This window comes from Amblyomma americanum, chromosome 4 (assembly GCF_052857255.1).
Source record: "Amblyomma americanum isolate KBUSLIRL-KWMA chromosome 4, ASM5285725v1, whole genome shotgun sequence".
NCBI classification, from domain to species: domain Eukaryota; kingdom Metazoa; phylum Arthropoda; class Arachnida; order Ixodida; family Ixodidae; genus Amblyomma; species Amblyomma americanum.
The window spans coordinates 163,669,523-163,690,388 of NC_135500.1; the positions used below are offsets into that span (position 1 = coordinate 163,669,523).

Below are 20,866 nucleotides of genomic sequence, written 5' to 3' on the forward strand. Positions count from 1 at the left end.
ACCGCCGGTAGCAGCAAGTCATTAGCAACGCCAATCGCACCTTAGGACACTTAAGACGAAATTTCAGTAAAACCTGTACTTCAATAAAACTCGTCATTATAAAACCCTTATCCGACTCAAACTTGAATATGCTGCCTCCATCTGGGATTCCAATCAAAACAGTTTATCTCATGCTGCTGAAATAGTGCAATATATTGGTTGATATCATTATGTTGCACTTTCTAATTATAATCTAACATCCAGCATAACGTTAATGAGGTCTAACGTCGGCTTGCCGTGTCTGTCTTTGCGCCGTAAAATTTTTCGCATTTGCTTGTTTCATAAAATTTACTACCATGAGTCTCTACATCGTGAATTCATCATGTCGCCTAGCTGCCTCTCCTCACCTGCCGACCATCGTCACAAGGTTGCTCTTCTTAAGTGCCGCACTAACAAGACTGGAACCACCTTCTCACAGAGATGACATCTATATCAGATTACGCTCTTTTCAGGAAAGCATTGTTCAATCATTTTCGTCATGTCACCTAAGTGTTTATTAATGCCTTTTCTCCTTTTGCCGTTTTCTCTTATTGTTATTCATGCCGCTTTTCGATCTACTTTTTCAGTGCAATTATATTCGTTTTCTCGCTTTTTAACCTTTCACGCTATATGATTTATTTTGTATTTTGTACTACATGCCAGCGGCTTTTATGCTCTGGTTTGAATTTTTATATCCCACTCTCCTCTACAATGCTTTGGCGATGGAGGGTATGCGAAATAAATAAGTAAATAAATAAATAATTAAATATCTTCTTCAGCTGAGTTCTTGGCCTTTATAACCGGTTATTTATATGGTGTTTCTTACATCTTATGCATCTAGATTTAAGACATTTAACGATTTGTACTGAAGCCCAAGAGGGCCCTATTGTAATTTAAACGGTTTTCGCGGGCAAGGCTGCATGTTTGTTTTTCAAGTAAAATTTAATTATGTGACGGCAAGGATCACATAAATGTTTCATAGAGGTAGCGTTGTGGCTCAAGGCAAATTTAGAGCTTTGGAAAAATTAAGGCAACACAACCATAGCACGCTTGAAACTTACCGAATTTTCTTTACTGAGTCCAAAAACAGTTGTCCTTCTGGGCACTTCAAAAAATCAGTTTTAAGAACTGACAGACACTTCTCAGAAAAACAAGTTCAACATTAAAAAACACTTAGAAGAAATCCGTCGGTTCAAGACATTTTGTTCATTTAATGCATGAGCTGGGTTCCAAGGAATGCTCAATGTTCCGCAAAAAAAGAAACTAACTTATTGGTACGCACCGATGCTGTTCCGGGTTCGGTATGTTCTGCTCATTACCCACCGCTCTCCACGCCACTTCGTTGAGCAATATTTATGATGCACCGTAGATTACTCTGACGTAGTACTCTTAACGCTCACGCCCCAGTCGTTACTAACGTAATTTTATCCAACACAGCGAAAATTATTACTCGAGAAGAAAGATGAATCAGGTCCCTAATGATCTGCATACTGTGTGCTTCCTGCTGAGGGCAAATGACATTATTGAGTTGGGTATAATTAATGAGAGGTAAGCAATGATGGATCATTATTTCCCGAATATATAAGCACACACGCGAAAAAAAAATTGAATGAATTTAACCTGCGAACGCATGTCCCTAGTAGCTTCCATGATTCACATTCGCTATGCGCCTTTTGTGACCTGGAAACCTAACGTGCGCAATAGAGCAACAGAATGCGTAATGAGACCGGCTGGTCGCATTAGGCACACTGCTTCTCTACACAATTCCCTACGGTAACTTCAAAAGATATCCCCTCGTAGTTGCTTAGAAGTGTGCGCTTTTACACGCATGCAAATCAGGACTCGAGAAGCGTTTCTTTCATTCCTGTTTTCTCTTTGGCGCTGCACTAAAGGCGGCAGGCGTGATGAGACGGTGAAAAAGGAAACTGACTGGAGAGTGTGCTTTGTAGTAAAAAGGGCCAGTGGAAATGGCCGTCAATATATCCCGTCTTACTTACATGCGGCATAATTGTGAAGAATTTATTTCCAGTAACTTTATTTTTCCTTTAAGTCAGCCTCTTCCGAATTGAACTAGCTTGCCAATTGGATCGGAGGTGACTGTTCCCATTACAGAGCATCATTTACGGTACAGCTGCATACACTGGACCAGGAGAACATGGCAATAATGTGGCAATAAGTAGTCCATCAAAAGATTTATAACGTTTAGGCAGTCACTTGGTATGTTTTTCTTAGTTTAGACCTTATTACAATTTTAACTTTATCTTTTGGTATTTTTAGGACTGGGTAAAGCCAACTTGTGCATCGCAATCGTCGGTGCCGTGTGGATCGCACCGAGTGCTGTTAGCCTATTTTAATTTTATAATTTTGAGTGCACTACATGTTCAGTCTGAGAAAGCGACATTGAAGAAGGCGTGAAATAAGGTTTCAGCACATAATGGCTTTTTTTAAAAAACCTCGAAACACTGGTACATCGCAAATCTTGCTCTCTGGTTTTGTCAAATGTCGACCGCTGATCACAAACCTGCTGGTCTTTAGCATTAGATTACTACAGCCACTCAGCCAAACTTTCAGGCTAGCACTGCTCAAAGGTACGCGATCATTCCGGATCAACGCTGACGGTACAAATACTCGTTGATCCAGCGACGTTTAGTCGCAGGCATCCGTTATGTTTCATGCTGTCGAGGCAACGAATTCGTAGGCGGTTGTCTAAAGAACCAGGTAAAAACGTACGGGAACGCGACACGAGATAAGGGCTCAGAAAGACCGCGAGCTGCCTATTTCTTCTTTCTGGTAAAGTTGAACGGGCTTTTTATATTAAATGAAAGGATAACTATGTAATGTATCTGTATACTTTAGGCAGCGCCCGGCCGGAGGCGTAGTACATTTAGTGGAAGATTTTCATGTGCCGAAAGACACTGCGACCCGTCGGCGAGTAAACCAAAGCAAAGCACACGACCGCACGGAGTCTGACAATATGTGAGCATTCAACAATGTGAGCTAATGAAGAACCTTTTAAATTACATTCATTTAAGGATTCAAGATGAGGAAATACTGGGGTTGCGATATTGGCCTCTGTTTGTTTCCTTCGGTTTACACGAAGGGTATACTCGCTTACTTGCATGAACTCTTGAAAAACTCTTTGCCTATTCACATCTTTAGCTAAAAAATTTTCTGTCGTGGGAAGAATTGTTTTTAACTGTATCAGAAATCTAGCTTTTTAGATTAATGCGCAGTGGCGTGCAACGCGTTGCCCAACTGGTCTTTGCGGCGATCTGATATTGCTCGCAATAAAATTGCGAGCCATTGCCAAGTTGCGGTATCAATTAGCTTTCAAACGCCCCACTTGCTAAATTCAGGCGGCATTAGCTTGTTCATCGAGAAACGGCTTAGCACTGCGGAAGCCGATTACAGGCGTTTCAGAAAGTGGCTAAAAAAAAAAGAGATTCAACCCGCGCTCTGCGCGTTTAAAGGAAAGCACTAATGGCATACTCTGTAAACGTTACGAAGTCCACTGCATGTTACACGGTTTGCCTGAAGAACCAAATGCTTTCAACACAAAGAAGAGTGCACGATATTGGTTTCCGAGGCTAAAAGCTGCACTTAGCGCTCGCTCAAGTACAGTGGTATGAAATGCCTGAAAGGCCACTTAGCCCTTAACAAGGTGCAGGGAAAGGTCGCGACTCGTCCAAGGCAAGACCCGCATCGGATGACGGGCCGTACGCGGAAACTCGTTTCACAAGACGACGGTTCAGTGATTGCCCCGGCTTATTGCTGTTCGCAAATTTGTCGCGTGGCGGTAATCGCGTTAGGCCTAGCTTTGGCAACACGGGCTGCAACGTCGCCCCCTGAAAAGCGTAAATCTGGCTTTGCACTGGGCAAGTAATGGGTTCTAAATTAAACGCGTTTTTCTCCTTGAATCAAGCTTCATGGGAGCAATAGGTTTTCATTCAGTGCGCCTTTGCCACACCCTGCTTTCGGATTAGCCGTTTCCTGCCAAACGGAATAAGAAAGCCCATGAAAAACAGACTAATTGCCTTTGTTTATGTTTATTGTTGCGCTCAAAATGAATGTCAATTTATTTAGATTTCAGGCCACCAGCACAGCTACAACAACGCCAGACTAAACCAATAACAGAGCTCTGACTCGAAAAAGATCAGGCTTACATCACTTGCCCTTGCTATTCATAACTGTGCAGAAAAACACCGAGTGAGGATGCCCTAAACATTTATTTTGCTTCATAAATAAATCAGGTTTTACGGCATGCTGTTATACTTCACGAAATAAATGATTAGTTTTGAAATATCAATTCTTTTGTAATTAACAAACTATTATTCTAAGCAATATGAACGAAGAAACCGAACTTTTTTTCGTGCTATGCAGCGAGTAAATCACCTTTGTCTATGGAGCGCTGCACTCATAAATCTTCAAAAGGCACCAACGCCCACATCAGATGGCAATTTAATTCTTATGAACTGTCCCCGCCCGGCCGTTAAGATGCAGGCATGCTTTGTAAGGGCTTAAGCAACAAGCACAGTAACCCATTACGGGCACTTAAAGAAAGAAACAAACAGAACGGGAGCAGTAAGTACGTTAATGGCCATATTGTTTTCCAGAGCAATGCGAAAACAAACGGGTTTCAGTAACACGCGGGCGGCCGATGCATGCAACGCAACATCAATTCATTTAACGCAAGAAAAAAAAAGCATGCAATGCCTGCTGGGAAAATGAAGGAAAAAGTAAGGAAATCGCCAGTGATGGAGTATTGCCGTAAAGAGGGCTGGTTACGAAGGGGAACGGGGAGCCGCAGGGCCACAGATTTCTTTTCTTGTTTTTGCTCTTCTTGCAGAGCAGACCCCCGTATCCTAAACTAACCGGTTACGACCCATTGAGCCCCGTAATTTAGGACAGCAGCCCTTAATTTCACTGCAGGCAGATCTAGCCAAAACCTTCCTATGCTCCAGAGTCGAGCTGGGAGAGGCGAATTGCCGCGTCTAGTTGCTTGCTGCTGCAAGCACTATGCTGCTGCTTCGGCACCACACGCAAGTGCGGGGATTGCGTGAGTGCCGCCTTTCATCGTCAAGGCCAGGATAGAGCGTGGCCGAAGTTTTTCCTTCTTTTTTTTTACTTTCATTTTTGGACCTGAGGAGTCAGTGATTTCCGAACGAGCGGAAGAGTTTTTCTGCCCCAGCGACTCTGGGTGACAGGCGTCGGGAGGGCAGCGCAGAGCCTCACCAGTTCGGCCTGTTCTCAGAAGCGTCACTGTGAGAAGGCCTTCCCTCCACGCGAAGTCCAAAGAGTCAAGCGTGCGTGGTGTACGTGCTTTTGTCAAGTTCGTGCGTCTGCGTAGGTCCCCTTTGCGCGTTCCACCTCACCGCGCCTTCGTTCTCTCCATCACCTGCCAGCGAGACATGAGAGGGGCAGTTGGGCTTCGCTGCCAGGCAATGAAATAGATGCGGGCTTTCCTTCACCGATGCGAGACCGTTTATCGCGCTCCTCCTGGCAGGCCCCTCCGTTCTCTTGTGCGTTGAATGACACCCTTTCGGTTTGTGCAGCCTCCGTCCGGTCTCGATGACGGGTCTGAACACGGCTTTTCTCTGTCTCACGGCGGTGGGGAAGATGTTCAAGAGTGCGGACAACTGCAATGGTATTCTTCTCCAGCCGTGTCCAAAGAAAAGTCAGGGAAGCTTATTGGGGACGTTTGTGAGTTCGTGGCTGTTCGAACATACGTGATGCACCGAGAGCAGTCCCAGCTGCTTTCATGACACAAGGTTTTTTTCGACACTTGTTCCCTCTGCTACGGGAAACAAGAAAAAAGGAGTTGGAGGGCCTCCAGGGTGTATATATATATATATATATATATATATATATATATATATATATATATATATATATATATATACGCACTCACAAAGGTAGGTTTTATTGCATTTCGAGGGGGGGGGGGGGGGGGGGAAACGTGAGTTGAAAGCAGGAACTTTTCAGTGAGACATTTATTATCGACACTTCGGCCGCTCCACGGCTTGGTGGAGGAAGACGAGGCAATGTGTCCGGATACGCCCAGCTCTTTATTTCACTCAGCTCGCGATGGACACATTAGACACCCGTCGTAGTCCCGCACCCATAACCGTCTAGTCACTCGATCGGGTGTAGCAGGGCACGTGGATGAATTGAAAATACAAAGTATTAAATTTGTAACAAATGTCCTCCACCCCTGCTCATCTCATCGGGCAAAAATGAGGGTGATTTTACTTATCACCACAAAAACACACATCACTTCGTGATAAAATTTGGGCAACTTCGTTGAAAGTGCACAACCTTCTTTCCAAGCTTGTAGACATGTATATATCTTCCACTTCCTTGAACTTTTAAAATTAGTTCACGGCGTTACGATTTCGTAAGAGAAACCTAGACTGGTGACGCACATCCACTTTCTTGTTGTTTAGAAAATAGATGCATTCGCGATATATGTGTGTGATATCTGACGTTCTTTTATTCAAGTAAACCACCTTTAAAGTAGAAAAAAACATTTTACGATCACGGGCCCACGTGCCACGAAAAATGTACCTTCCCGGAAACTGCACTTGTGTGCGTGTGTGCGAGCGCTTTTCGCGCGTCGCGTGTGCGCGCGTGTTCGTGCTCCTTTTGTACCACTTTCTTTTCCTGCAGCCCTCTTTGTGTCGCTACTCGCATGCAGTGTAGTAGCGTCTTTCCAACCCCTATAAGTACTGGTCTGGAGTAATCGTTCACCACTTTGGTTAAGACTGGTCTCAGATCGAAACTTCTGTAAAGACTTGTAATGTTTTATTGCGAAAGCAGTGGTACTGTACGCTCTCCTCCCCCCTGAGAATTTTATGTCTATTAATGAAGCCTCTAGCCTAAGCGAGGAGCCTCACATTCCACTCTGCCCTCTAGAAGCAACCCTCACCAGATGGCTTCCCGCAAACCCACCGCCACCCTATCCTACCACTGCCCTATCTTGCATCCGCCTCGTTCAACCTCAAGAAGCACCGCCCACCATTAACCTGCTGGCTATACCTTCCACAAAACCTCCACACAGTAGAAGCCCACACAGAAGTGGAACGAAAAAAAATTATAATAGAAACTAGGCTACAGCTCTGTATCAGGTTCGACAACAGCTGTGTTTTGTCGCAAATTGGAAGTGGATGCGGCGGCTGCTTAGCACTGAAAGAGAATCGCGGTATGTGGTTCGTCTGCACTTCCAGCGCCCTTATGGGATTTCAGGGAATCGGGGAACCTTCCGGATACTCTCCGGGACCGGTAGGTGCCCTAAGGTGCACCCATCAGGAGGTGCCCGGAGAAGGCAGCCTCTGGACACCTACCAAGTTCTATAGAACAAGGTTAAACGAAGGTACAGGGCAGGCTCCGTATAACGGGGAAAGAGTCAGCAGAATTTATTTCAGGCGTGGTGAAAGGCAAGTATATTTGACCGCGGCCGAAGGAGGGATGCACCGTGTGGGTTGCACACTGATGCAGATGCTATACAACTCAGGAAGTTCAAATTAGTTAGAACAGGTGCGCCGATTGAACGGCCCTGAACACTTTGGCACGCAAAAGCAAACAAAACCCTGTATTTTCACTGAGTTGGGAAAATGGTAATGCCATACTTGCAAGCAATTTTACGCTCTACACTGTGACAGAACGATCTAAAGAGTAGAGATTGCGTTTGAAGAGAAATTGCCTGCTGAGCAGATAATGCAACGAGATACTTTGTGGCTAGGTGCTTCAGCCAATATTTCTGATACTATAAATGCCTCCAATTTTTTTCGGGCAGCAGGTTAGCCCTGTCAATTCACTGTCCCAGTTTGAAGGTGACTGCTCGGCAAGTCGTTTTTATGACTCCAGATACGGCATGTCTGCTGCTCCAACAAAGAACATTAACAATGCGATTCCGGCAGATTTTCTATTTGACATTAAATTTCAGACAATCAAAACGTTGTGCAATCAAAGGAAACGACAGAATGGAGCTTAGAAACAGAAAGGGAACAAGCTTACCGGTGACGAAGAGGCTGCCAGCGCTGACGCTAGGCCGGATGTCCCCCGTCAGCCGGTGTCGGACGTGACAGCGGTAGCGATGTCGTGCGTCGGACACATCGGTAGCTCCGAACACGCACAGGTCGCCGTCTGAGGTGACTCTGTACTTGGGGCCAAGATCTGTCGCTGAAAAAGGGAAAGAGAAAAATAGCGAAGATTAGGTGGGCTGTTTTTCTAGTCGCCTGAAGCCACGGGAAGAACTCGGCATTTGAAATGTGAATTTGGTGCAACCCGTTTGTTCTACCGTACGTTTAAATTTACGTTTTTGAAAATATTTTGCCACGTAAAAATATGCATCAAAACTCTTCTTGCACCACTTGCTCTATTACTAAAGAAGCAGAGAAAAACTATTCTCTCTTTATATAACATGAATTGTTTGTGCCACTGCCGTCACAAAGCAGCGTTTTAAAGGTAATTGAGCAACATCCAAAAGTTACATCAAGCTTAAACCTGGTGCTAAACTAGACGCTACTCCTGCCTATAAATAACTACTGCTGAACCTGGTTAGAGAGCGAAAGCTGTGGTGTACCGGACAACTAGACGTAGCTTGGCGTCTGTAACGTTGAGTGCGTTCCGCACACTAGATATGCTGCGCGCCCACCCTGCCACCTTGGCAAGTGGCTGTTCAATTAATCATTGATCGCGAGAGGTTGGTCACCGAATGAACGCTGCCGCCTATATATTCCCCCCGACTGAAGTCACAACGGCAGTTTTCATCGCACGACCTCACGCGATTTTCACGTGACTTTTCTGCCGCCCTCTACCAGTGAATCGAAAGGTCAAACTTCAAAGGTCCAATGTCAAGGTCACAGTTAAAAAGTCAGGGGTAAAAGCTCAACTGGTGGAACAACATGGTAGACCACATATGGCAAGGCCGGTAGCCACACTTGACTTGTGGCTCACATGAAGGTGAACGAGCAAGGCATGACGAAATCGGCTTTACCTAACGTAATGGAGCTTTCGCTTAAAAAACAACAACTGAAAGCCCGACAAGATGAAGAGTGAAAATGCCCTTTCATAGTGTTAAGAAATGTGACCGGTTCGTGAAATTGCAAAGCAAGTTTATAATCTTCACTGCTACTCACCACCTTCTAGCAGCTCGCTGAACTCTGTAGCAGCGACGCGAGGATGACTATCGAAGGTTCGGTGTTCTGGACAACATAAACGTTCGTTTAATTTTTCTTTCGTCACCGGCTTTCTTTGCTGGTTGGCTTCACCAATTGATCTTTTGACCATGCGCTCAGCAGACAGCATACAATGACGTGCCCGGTTTAGCAAATTCGAGGCTAATAGCGTGCTTAAAGGATAAGTTTTTCAAGCTTGTTCTAATAATGACGGTAACATTTCGATGACCCTCTGCAGGGAAATGAAAACACATATTGAAGGGTTGCGGAGAGAAATGACAAGCACTAAAGACTATTGCCGCCTACCAATCGCCAAAGTGTTGCCACATAATGTTAACTACCAAGTCTAGTAGAACTATGTTCAGGGCGGTAGTTTCTAACTTTGCCCTTCACCCTAAATTCTACGTAAGCTCCAGGGGAATGGATTTGTAATTCAGTAAGCCCTACAAAGACCTCCGGAATCACCACATTATAGCAGAGGAGGGGTGGACTCAGACCGCCACATAATAAGGTACCATGCTCTTCAGGTACAAAATAAGCCTGATATAGCAGGCCGTCTGAACACTGAATGGCACAACCGTCGAAGGAATTTTAATGGTCGTTTATATGAAGCAACCCATAAACGAAAAATGAAAACGCAACCTTCCGCTATCGGTTTATGGCTTATAGGGGTTTAACGTCCCAAAGCGACTCAGGCTATGAGAGACGCCGTAGTGAAGGGCTCCGGGAATTTCGACCACCTGGGGTTGTTTAACGTGCACTGACATTGCACAGTACACGGGCCGCTAGAATTTCGCCTCCATCGAAATTAGACCGCCGCGGCCGGGATCGAACACGCGTCTTTCGGGTCAGCAGCCGAGCGCCATAACCACTCAGCCACCGCGGCGGCTCCTTCCGCTATACTTCCGTAAAATCGTCTGCAGTGTTTTTCCAGTCTTATACAGTCTATATCAGTCGATCTAAGACCGCCAAGCTGACGAACTCAGTACAGTAAAATTCCGCTAATTCAAATTTGACAGGACAAGGATACATGTCCCTAATAACCGAATGTCGATTAAATAAAAATTCGACGAGAAACTGCCTGACGTCAATATGCCGTTATTTAAACACAAATATGTATCGTTAACTGCTCTGTACGAGAAATTTAGATGGAAATACCTACATTTCTCAGTTGCAGCTGACGTTGCAGGGCTTGTATGCTGTCCGATAAAACAAACACATGTCCTCTTCGAAAATGAGGGCATCTAGCACTCTTCCGTGTACGCACATACACATACTCCCGCTATAATGCACCCGCAATAAAAATCCCACTTTGTGTACATGCACCCAGCGTAATGTAAAACGATTACAGGCTATCGGATAATACGAAGAACGCTGACAACACGACGGAGACGCACACGAAGCTAAAAGAAAGAAGAAAATGGCGGATCACAGAACAGACCTAGCAAGTACGGGGCCTTTACTTTTCTGTTTGAGAAAAGCGCCAGTTGGGCTATAGTGGCCACATATCTGACTCACTCACTTACCACCATCAACGCATCTCCGGTGGCATGCGCACATGCCAGTTCTTGTCCGAATTAAGCGAAACGGGGCCAGATTTCTTCCGCAGTAATGAGAGTTTCGCGCCGTAGAATAGTTGATGCTATGCATTTGACGGGTCCGGACGGAGTATTCGATTTATATGGTTTTACAAATTAGCGTGGGTCAAATTAAGGAGGTTTTAGAGTAAATGTACCGCATAGCTGTCGTTTCTGACGTGAATTTTCCAGACAGAAGGCCGTCATTTTCTTTGTTAGTTGAGCCTCCAACGAGAAAATCGTTCACGAGCAGAGGTTTCTATGTACATTTAAACTGTTTTCATGCGCACTAAAGTGGCGTCTGAATTCTTACGAGTGCTGTCGCGCATACCGAAATTATGTACACTTGGCATTTTTGCGAAATTGCGCGTAAGTAACAAACTGTCGTATTGAATCAAAATCCGAAGAGCACCAACCTGAGAATGTGCGGCGTAGTGTGGCATGCAAATTTTCGCATGATACAAAAATTAGTATTTTGGAAATTACTCTGTTGGTCCACTGCCGTCGTATAAATGTATGTACGAAAAGTTAAGCATGGTTTAAATGCTAAAGGTTGTTATAAAATGCTGACCCACAACATAAATTCTTTTTTATTCTCTTCACATCTCGGCAACTATCTGTAAGCGGTAAAAAAGGCATATAACATGTCTCGGTTTTCTCATTAAGGAGCACAAAAATGTTTCTGGAGAGCGTAAAAGTGTTCTTTTCCTACGATAATTTCTACACCCGCTGTAAAAAAGGTCTTAATGGTTTTGGAAGCATGGAAGCGCGTCTTTTGATCTCTATTCAGTCCTACACATATGCAGCAGAATATATGTTTCAAAAAAAGTTCAAGTAATATAACTGTGAAGCCCGAGAATCTCGGGAGTGTTTTGACAGCTTGGAAGCAGGTATCCTATTTAGACCAAGCAGCCTAGTTGAAAAGTCCCAAGGGTTTGCGAACTACAATAAAAACCAAGTCCCAATGGTTTCCGAACTACAATACAAACCTTAGAAAAGTGACTAGGTAGGAAAACAATAAGTACTCTCGAGATTGCAAAAGGAACTTAGTCTGCACAACCTATGTGCTTTTATTTAAACAACGTTTAGGTTGGGTGGGCGGGAGGAAAATTTACGAGAAATTGTTTTCAACTTACCGGGAAACCCGGATGTAAATTCGCTACATCTGCTCTCTTGCATTTATAATTATTTGCCTTACTAATTTTTACTTATTGCGTGTGAAGAAGACAAAGTATATTTAAAAGTGCCTATTATGAGCATTCTCTAATCTGAAATGGTACTAACGTGATTTATCTTGTAACAGCATCCGATTTCGCGACCTTAATGCGAATTTAAGCTCTGACTCCGCGGGGCTTTAAATCAGTCATGTGTTTCCATTTTCCGGCTATTCACTATCCTGCACTTAAAAACACCTGGCTTTTGAAAGTTTCTGCTCTCTGCACCTTCTTGCTAGTTTGTTTTTATGCGTATATATATAAGTTATTGCTGAACTTACCTCATTAGATCAATATTTAATGTTGCTCCCGGAATATAATTTGGTCCCTTTCCGCACCTTGAAATTACAATGCCTTTTTTTCCGAACCAAACAAAGAGGAAACGGAGTCGCAGATGAAAGGAGCCTACAGCTATTCGTTGGATCACGGAGCAAGTTTGCAGGAGCAAATGGTGCGTGCAAAACGTCGCTTCGCGCTTCGCTTAAAAGAGGACTGGCTCCAACTCGCTAATTTTCAAAGCAGGGAGCGGCCTTCTGATAGCTATTGGCGAAGAGAACGCACGAGTCGCTTGCGCTATGTTTGGATCGAGAGAGGGTTCCTATGTAAATGCGGAGGCGGCGCCTTGCGTTTCCTGACGCGCTATGCGGAGGAGACCAACGCGGCGGGAAAGCTGCTCTTGGGGAGCAATGTCGATGTGAAATTAAGGCATGAACGGGAAGTCGAATATCAGATTTCAAGGCGCGAAGTTGCAAATCTTTTGATTTTCTGCGTTTCGTTTTCATGCCGTGCCGAACCAAAGGAACCAGGTTGGTTGAAAGACATTTTGTGAAAGAAGGTGCAATGTTCGCCTTAACATGACTGCTTATTGTTAGGTTTGTTCAGTTATTTTGCTTGTGATAACATTGCCATAGTTTGTAGTCCTTAAATTTATTTCTGCAGTTTTTGATTGCATTGTTCGCTTACATGTGGCAGTAGTAAACTTACCTCATCCAAAAATATCTGGAATTCAGTCAGTAAAAAATTTCTCAGCTGTTTTTGACATAGGAAATGATTAATGTGGAAAATCAAGATATGCTCTTTTATATGGCCCTGTATTCGAAAGAACAGAAGTAGGCAGGCTTTCTCCCGCTAAGCAAATTTAATCAAAACATATTCACATCAACTGCGCGTGTACTGTACGTATGATATCGGCATAATTTGCGCTATGGTACGCGGTATTTAGTAATTTCATGAAATCTTTGCGTACAAAAGAACACCAATCGCTGCATACCAATTTCGAATGTCTGTAGAAAATAAATGTTCAGTTCATTTGTCTTCTATTGCGTGAAAATGGAATGCATCTCCAGTAACGGTGCATGGGCTTTAAATCACAGACATTGCACGAGCAATGTTATGCTCACATTGCTAGATAATTCGAAAGTTTTACAGTAAATGAATGCTTAGAAACATTGCTCGCAGCCAAGAAAAACAATATATACCTCCGGTATTTGGCACGGCAGTCGAGCAAACGGAAATTGGTAGAGTCTCTTTATTTAGTACATTTATTTTTACGTGGAAGCGATCTTAATTATACAGACTTCGCAAGGAAAAACTTTCGCGATCAATTGCTGCCACCCTTTACGCCTGCGCTTTGTCTACATTTTTCTGCTGGTAACCTTTCACCACAAGAAAACAAAGCTCATAGCGGCCTAATGACTGAGGGTGCGTTGCATAAAAAAAAAACATAGATTATGAGCTTGTGGCTCCACCCATACACGTGCAATGATTACCTGATGCTGCGTTTATTTCAATGCTTTATGCCGGAAAGAGAACGGGAAACAGCGTTGGTTAAGCCTAATTCAACTAGAGACGAATGTAAAAAAGAAACTATCTTAGACCTCTTACGCTTTCTTCTCCTAACGTTACGGAGTGTAGTTTCTGTCGAGTCTTAACGGAGGCGCAAAAAAAAAAGCGCGTGGCTGATGAAGATAATTACAGCGTAAACTTACGCCACCACCGAAAGGATCACCAAGACAAAGTTGGCCAGTGCGCCTAACGATATGATGATGACAGCCGTTGCAGGTGCATTGTTAGTCACATTGAGTCCCTTATGATTATGGGGGACCGGACGTCATTTGTCCACCGAGGTAAGGGGAGATTAGCTGGGAGCCATGCCGTTCACGAATGCACAGCGGGCTCCCGTGGCGTTTCCGCAATCAACTGAGTAGCGCTGCCCAACTTTAGCTACGCACGCGGGACGGCTTCTTTCACCCGGGTCATTTCGTGCGCCGGGCGCTTCAATTAGCCTTCTTTTTAATGAAGGAGCATTCCTTCGTTGCGGAGGGAGAGGAAAAGCGATGGAGGCTGTGCCGTGCCCTGAAGCACCATGTTTTGCATTTAGAAAAAAAAGCTGCACAGGAAGTAAGTGTTTTATGCAGTCTTAAGTTCCATATTCCTGCTCGGAGCGCTTCAGCATCCGAAATTTTAATTAAGAATATTTATGAAGCTCAGGAGTATTACAAAAAAAAACAATTGCAGTTTTGCAGTACGGTCCACGATACAAACATCAATGTTTTCTTTAATTTCATATCCAGCGCAGCGAGTTTCAATTTCTTTCTTTTTCTTGGTTTTATTTTAATGCAGTAGTGGTTAACGAAAAAAGCGAACACTCGCTTCTTTTGCTTACTTTTCAGTACGTAGGTTATCTCTTACCATAGGCAGCTATGGGTCTCGTGAAATGAATGTTATCATTACGAGTGGGGCCTGAATTGTTGAAGGTTAAGGGAATAATGGAAAGACACAAGCATTGATAGAGAAGATAACGGAAGCGTGCATGTTCTCCCATAACAACTTGAAATTTCTGCAAGCGTGTCCCTTTTTCGCGTAGAAAGATAGAGAAGAAAAGAAAGTTTATAACGAATCATCTACTTACTCCTGCATATCAGTGACCTGAATGTCCTTTCTAGGCGTAAAATGCTCGGTCACGTTTCACGTTTAAAAAGTTGACAGCCCTTCCTCCTTCTTTGTGTCGGTTGATTCAATGATACCTCAAGGAAGTACACGCCCAAGTACCCAAAAATGCCGTTTTGCTTGGCGTAGTCTCCTTCTCTGCGTCATACCCAACAGTTACGGACAAAAGCATTTTTGAACGGGAAAGGGTATACGAACGCAATTTTTTCGTGTATTGTAAGACTTCACTACAATAATCAATATATCCGCAGCTCACCTTACGGCACTCTTGCATCTTTTTTCTACTAACGTTTTTTTTATTGCCAGAAGCGTTCCCCATTGGTTTTTGTTGGAAGATTAAACTGTTCGATGCGTTAAACAAAGAAGAAAAAATTTGCTACATCATAGAAAAATGGGTCATTATCTTTAGTATTTCTTTAACAGTATCTTGCAATTTTCTAATTTTCAAAATTTTGTCCAAGAATGCTGGGCATGAGTACCGCAGAACCCTAAGAAAGGGGCTTCGCTCACGTGACTGAGTCTCGTGGCGGCCGATGACGAGGCCGTCCTCCGTGGTCCACGACGAGACGCTGAGGTACTGCCGCAGCGTGCTGGGGACGTGGCAGCGGAACAGCGCCGTGTTGCCTCTCGGCACGTAGTCGTCGTGCACGTGTGCCTCGAACTCCTCCAGGATCACTGCGTGGTTGCAAGGGGAAAATACGTGAGCACAGTACCGTTATTTGCCAAATGGCGTCGTAGACGCTTAATTTCAACAAAAATGCTGAGGGCAATGAATAACACAGTGTGGTATTACAGTGAGCAAACGTCTACCACATGATTTTCATAAATAAACGGTTAAATCAGGATACAGGGGAGTTTATGCATTTCGCCTCCTCCTATATACGATCACGCGGGTGAAATAGAACTCGCTGACACCTCCTCAGCAGTTGAAAGCCGCCGGCACTCAGCCACGGCGAGGGCAGGAACGTCATTTTTGACAGAAGCACCTAATTTGGTATTTCTTTACATGTGTGTGAGTTAAAAATGGAAGCTAGAATGCAATGACTATGTGTGTCACCTAACTGCCCTTTCACACACGAGTGTTCGCATTGACGATGCTTGGAAGATTCTTTGTTTCTTTCCGCAGACGCGTCCTATAGCTTCTCATTTGGTTTACAGAAGTTTTGTTACAGAAAAATTATGACAAATTTAACTCCTTTTACATAATTTTATTGAACGAGCAATCTTACCGACGCAAAGCTGGGACTAGAAGGAACCAGTGCGAATTCGAGCTAGTAACGGCCTTCTGAAAAAAACCAGTGATCCAATATGTAGGCTGCTTTTCAGCACAAGAAAAGGTTTTGTTTAATAACGCAGATAACAGGAGCACCTTCGTTACTTTCGGCGATGTTAGGAGAACATAAACGTCGCGCAGTAGCACAAATGTCTCTGCTTTCAGGGCTGCCCTTACCACGCAAAGCCATAGATATTTCAATTCCTGAAGAGCCACGTGTCGCGGTTACTGCTAATTCCGCCAGTGTGTCGCACGTTGTTTATGAAATGGACCATTGTTACTATTTTTGCTCCTATAGTAAACTATTAGATTTTTTATTCGAAACAGAGATTGTATTTTTGGCGAACGTTCTTGTGTAGAAGTCCACGAATACTGCGACTGATTCAGTTAGCATAATGAAGAAGCAGAATGTTATTTATGGAGGTATTGAAAACGCATCACGCACGAACCTCGAGGGGAGTCGATACGTTATCCGCAAATGTAAAACTAAAGTTTAAGTGTCATGAATTTCTTCCAGCGATTGATCCTTGAAGATTTACCAGGAAAATTCGCTTAATAGAGCAGACTTGTCAGGAGACGTAAAGAAATATTAGAACTTAGAAAAGCGAACACCGCCGCCGCGGTGGCTCAGTGGTTTAATCCCAGCCGCGGCGGTCGAATTTCGATGGAGGCGAAATTCTAGAAGCCTGTGTACTGTGCGATGTCAGTGCACGTTAAAGAACCTCAGGGGGTCGAAATTTCCGGAGTGCTTCACTACGGCCTCCCTCATAGCCTGAGTGGCTTTGGGACGTTGAACCCCCATAAATCATAAACCATAAAAGCAGACACCAGGAAAAAGAGAAATATCGCGAAGCATTGACGGTCTAAATGATAAACTGGGGACTCATGAGACAGATTACGCGAAACTAGTTGTACTATTGTTAAAGCGTTATAAGGTAGCGAAGTGCTCGCAGGCCTTTTTAAAGCCTTTTCTGGTTCCTATTCAATGATGGGAGATTATAGGTATTGAACGGAATGAAGTTTGCTTTGGTTACAAACTTTCTACGTAAAATCAAATATACCCTCGATCGTATAGCATCCAGGTATATTTATTCTTCTACCGGCGGCACATGCAACGTGTGTTTCCCAAAAAAAAAATCGATCCGTTTTACCTCTGTGCTGACCAGATTGAAGTAACCCCTGATCTGAAGCCAGGCAAAGAGATAACCAGGGAGATTACGTCGATATATGCATTTCTCCGCGGGTTGAATATGCGACACGAAAAGGCCGTGGTTTGGATAGAGTGCGGCTGCCAACAGCTCCACCACAACGGCGGTCGAGCAGGCTCTCTCGACAGCGCCATGCTGAGCACATCGGAAACCGATTGGACAACGTCTTCGGCGGCGTGTTCAGTACTTGCCCTCCACGGAGCGCTTATTGACTTTGCGATCCCCGGTTGGCCTAAATCTAGATTTGCTCCCCCCTCCCCCCCCCCCCCCCCCTGGAGGGGGGGGGGTGGGGGGGTGAGCGGCCTGATGAGCTATCTGCTGAAGACACTCACGCTGGCTCACTACGTTTGTTGGTACTTGCGATAAGACCTCGAGTTTACTTCACCGCGAGCTATACTTGGCTTACGACTTTACTTTGTGACGTGTCTTACTCTTCGCTGCTCGTCGGCGCTGCTGCACGCGATTATCGAACGCTGATCGCTTCAGATGCTTTAAGCGAAAAATGAAAGCGAAGAGAGAGGAGCCCCGCCAGCGCAGAGCGCCGTTCAGATCACGCATCAAGCACTTGTTCGAGCTCCACTCGACGAAGTGGTTCTTTGGGTGACACACGCTTATCTTCTGGTTTGGTCGTAGCTGGCTAAAATTGTCGTGGACACGACATGGGCTCTGACCGTCCTTGTCTCTTCGTGCGTCGGTCTGGAAGCCACGTGCCAGGCGAGGTCGCTGAAACTCGCCACAAGTCTATAAAGTATAGGGCCTGCAATGCGTATTCTTGTATTTCATGCGGCTGTGACCCGATGGCAGGGATATTTGCGAATTGTCCACAATACAAGTCTGGAAATTACAGTCTAGTTTTGCGACAAAACTGTATGTGCCATTTTTTTAGCGTTACTGAAGGAAGCTTCTCATGCCACGTTAGACACGCGATGTGTTCTTTAGTGGTCCCAAAATACAGCCTGAGGTTACGTACATGGACTTCACCAAAACCAAAACCAAAACCCTCAAAAACATCATCTAAGCAGTGAACATGCCAAGTCAGTGCAGATACGTTCTGTAAATTGTGATGGTTTTAGCAAGGCAAGCAACAATGCTTGCATCCACGTCCAAGAGTGCAATGGGTTTTATGATATCCACTGGTTGTATATGCAAGCAACCATGCAGCCTGAAGAAAAGGTTATATTTGTACGTAACTTATCAGGTGAGTGTCCTGAGCGCGATGACCTGCTTCTCATCAGACAGACTCACAAAAGAACGCCTTTGTGGTTCGGCCTTTGCTTTCCTGAGCGAAGTTAACGTAATTAACGTTTTTCTCCTGAGAAGAAAAGGAATTCTATAGTATCGAGAAATCAAAACTATCTCAGGGTTTATAAAATTGCATCTGTAACCATTGCGAACGCATGTTTTATCTTCCCGTGCCGGCAGTCCAGTTTAATAATAGAACAAGTCATCCCGCCGGAATCGCTTACCAAGTAAGAAAAATTTAGTTCAGTAACTTTTTTCTTTATGAATGAAATTGTGTCCAGTCCATTTATGCAGCATAACTTTCGAACCACCTATAACGAATCGTGCTGGCTCCTCCAAAATACAAAAGGCGAATAAAATTTTGCCCTATTGTCAGGCGTCTTTCATAATTGAAATGTGTGGTTTTGTCCAGAACCTGCAATTATAAAAGAAAAATGAGTGGCCAGTGCAATGGCGTTTCGAATAATCTCAGTAATAAAAAAATATTTGGGACTCCTGTGCCCGCCCACTGCACCTTTTTTCTAGATTTCACATCAGCCAGCGTAGAACAATATTGAAGCGTTTAAGCAAAAATTTCCTGCAGCTGTTCTTCATATAAGTTTGTCTGTCTTAGTTTCTAACTTACTAGAAACAAGAGCGGCGTATTTGAGAACGGAAGTTGCTTTCAATAGAACAACTGTGGCGTTGTTAACCGTTGAACTGGCTTTATCTTCGTTAATAAATCGAAAAAGTACCCCAAGCTCAAAAATTTCATTCTATTAAATTTGTTCTTAACGGCATCGAATCTTTGAGTGATCTTGTGAACGTTCACGGCGATAATAGCACAAAAAAGACCTTTTTTGTTCCTTCTTTTTGGATAAAGTGTTCATTTCGTGACAAACGGTTCAAAGCATTAGACAGTTTTAGTTATACGTACGTAAAGGTTCTGCGTAGATGGACATTTTAAGGGTAAGAAACGCGCATGCGCAGAACACAACTGGTTTGCGTTAGTCGTTAGTCTCAGGGACGTATGTGAGATTCTGATGCTTGCGTGTGTACTTTTCGTACGTACAAAGCTTCGCGGAAAGGGTCGCGTGAGATCTCGAGCAAACAAGAAAGCGTCAAATGCAAGACGGCAACAAAACCTTTGAATTGAGTGGGGCAGCTCGGCGCCTTTGTTTTTCGAAAAGCGATGATTTGGATTTGTTCCGTGATGTAAGAGAGTGGAATCCTTTCGAGAACTGCATGCGGCAAGCAGTGCGGTAAACCGAAATATCCGTGCGCCTGTAAGAGGCGAAAAAGAAGGGCTCAGCACCCGCAATGTGCGCGACAGCACGGGCCTGCTTCTTGTGCCGTCCAGAGAGCATTTCAAAAGCTGTCGCTCTGCCGGTGACATCAGGAGGTCATCAATTTCATCCCAAGACAGCGCTGACAGCAGATAAGGATTGGACAGGGCACTTCGAAGCATTGTCAAGCTCAGTCGGCACAAGCGAGAACTAGATGTTTCGCGTGCTAACGCAGCTCGACTAGCTTGGCGTAAGGACTCGTCTTGGACTTAATTGGCTACAGCAATGTCGATACTTGGCGATTGATGGCGCGGAAAAGCATACGCGAACAATCCCAGTATAGTGAAATACGTCCGCATAACAGCTTGCAGCGTACGTCGCGTACGTACAACTAAAAGCGTTCCAGGCGACATGCGCGCAGCGCACGTAGGTTTCTCACGTTTGTGTGCGCGAAGTTTCTGCGCACGTTTAACTAAAACTGTCTATTGCTACAAGGTATGCGTTGTGTGATGCTAATATCCGCACAGAGCCAGCAGTACTGAAGCAACCGCTGTATTTTTTTTTCTCGTGGCAAATAGCTTTTGAACAGTAGAAACCAAGTTTAACAATTTCTCATTTAATTTAGCACCTTTTTTCAGAACGCATCATTTGAGTTAAAATAATTATGAGAAATTTGTATTCTCACATTACCACACAATGCCATTAGAACGAATAATCGTCCTAATGGCATGCGTCACAGCGCTAGATCTAAGCTACAAAAGCTAGATCTAAGCTACAAAAATAGTTTGTTTTCTTCGGGTTGTCTTGTATTTTACGTTATTTGCGTTTTGAGTGACGACGCATCGAATGGGTACAGTAATTATCTTACCTTATCTCGCTCTTTTTTTACACTGAAGCAGAAGAACAAATTTGCAAGGGCAGTCATCATAAAGGGTATCTATAAA

General features: G+C 44.2%; 1 protein-coding gene across 1 annotated transcript in view; it reads right to left on the bottom strand.

Annotated features, from left to right (window-relative positions):
* Positions 1-20,866, bottom strand: part of LOC144128611 (cell adhesion molecule Dscam1-like) — a 396,470-nt gene that overhangs the window by 119,038 nt on the left and 256,566 nt on the right. The window contains exons 3-4 of the mRNA XM_077662146.1: positions 15,445-15,609; positions 8,032-8,196 (exon numbers count right to left, since the gene is read on the bottom strand). Of these exons, the coding sequence (XP_077518272.1) occupies positions 8,032-8,196; positions 15,445-15,609 (330 nt within the window). The remainder of the gene's footprint in view (positions 1-8,031; positions 8,197-15,444; positions 15,610-20,866) is intronic.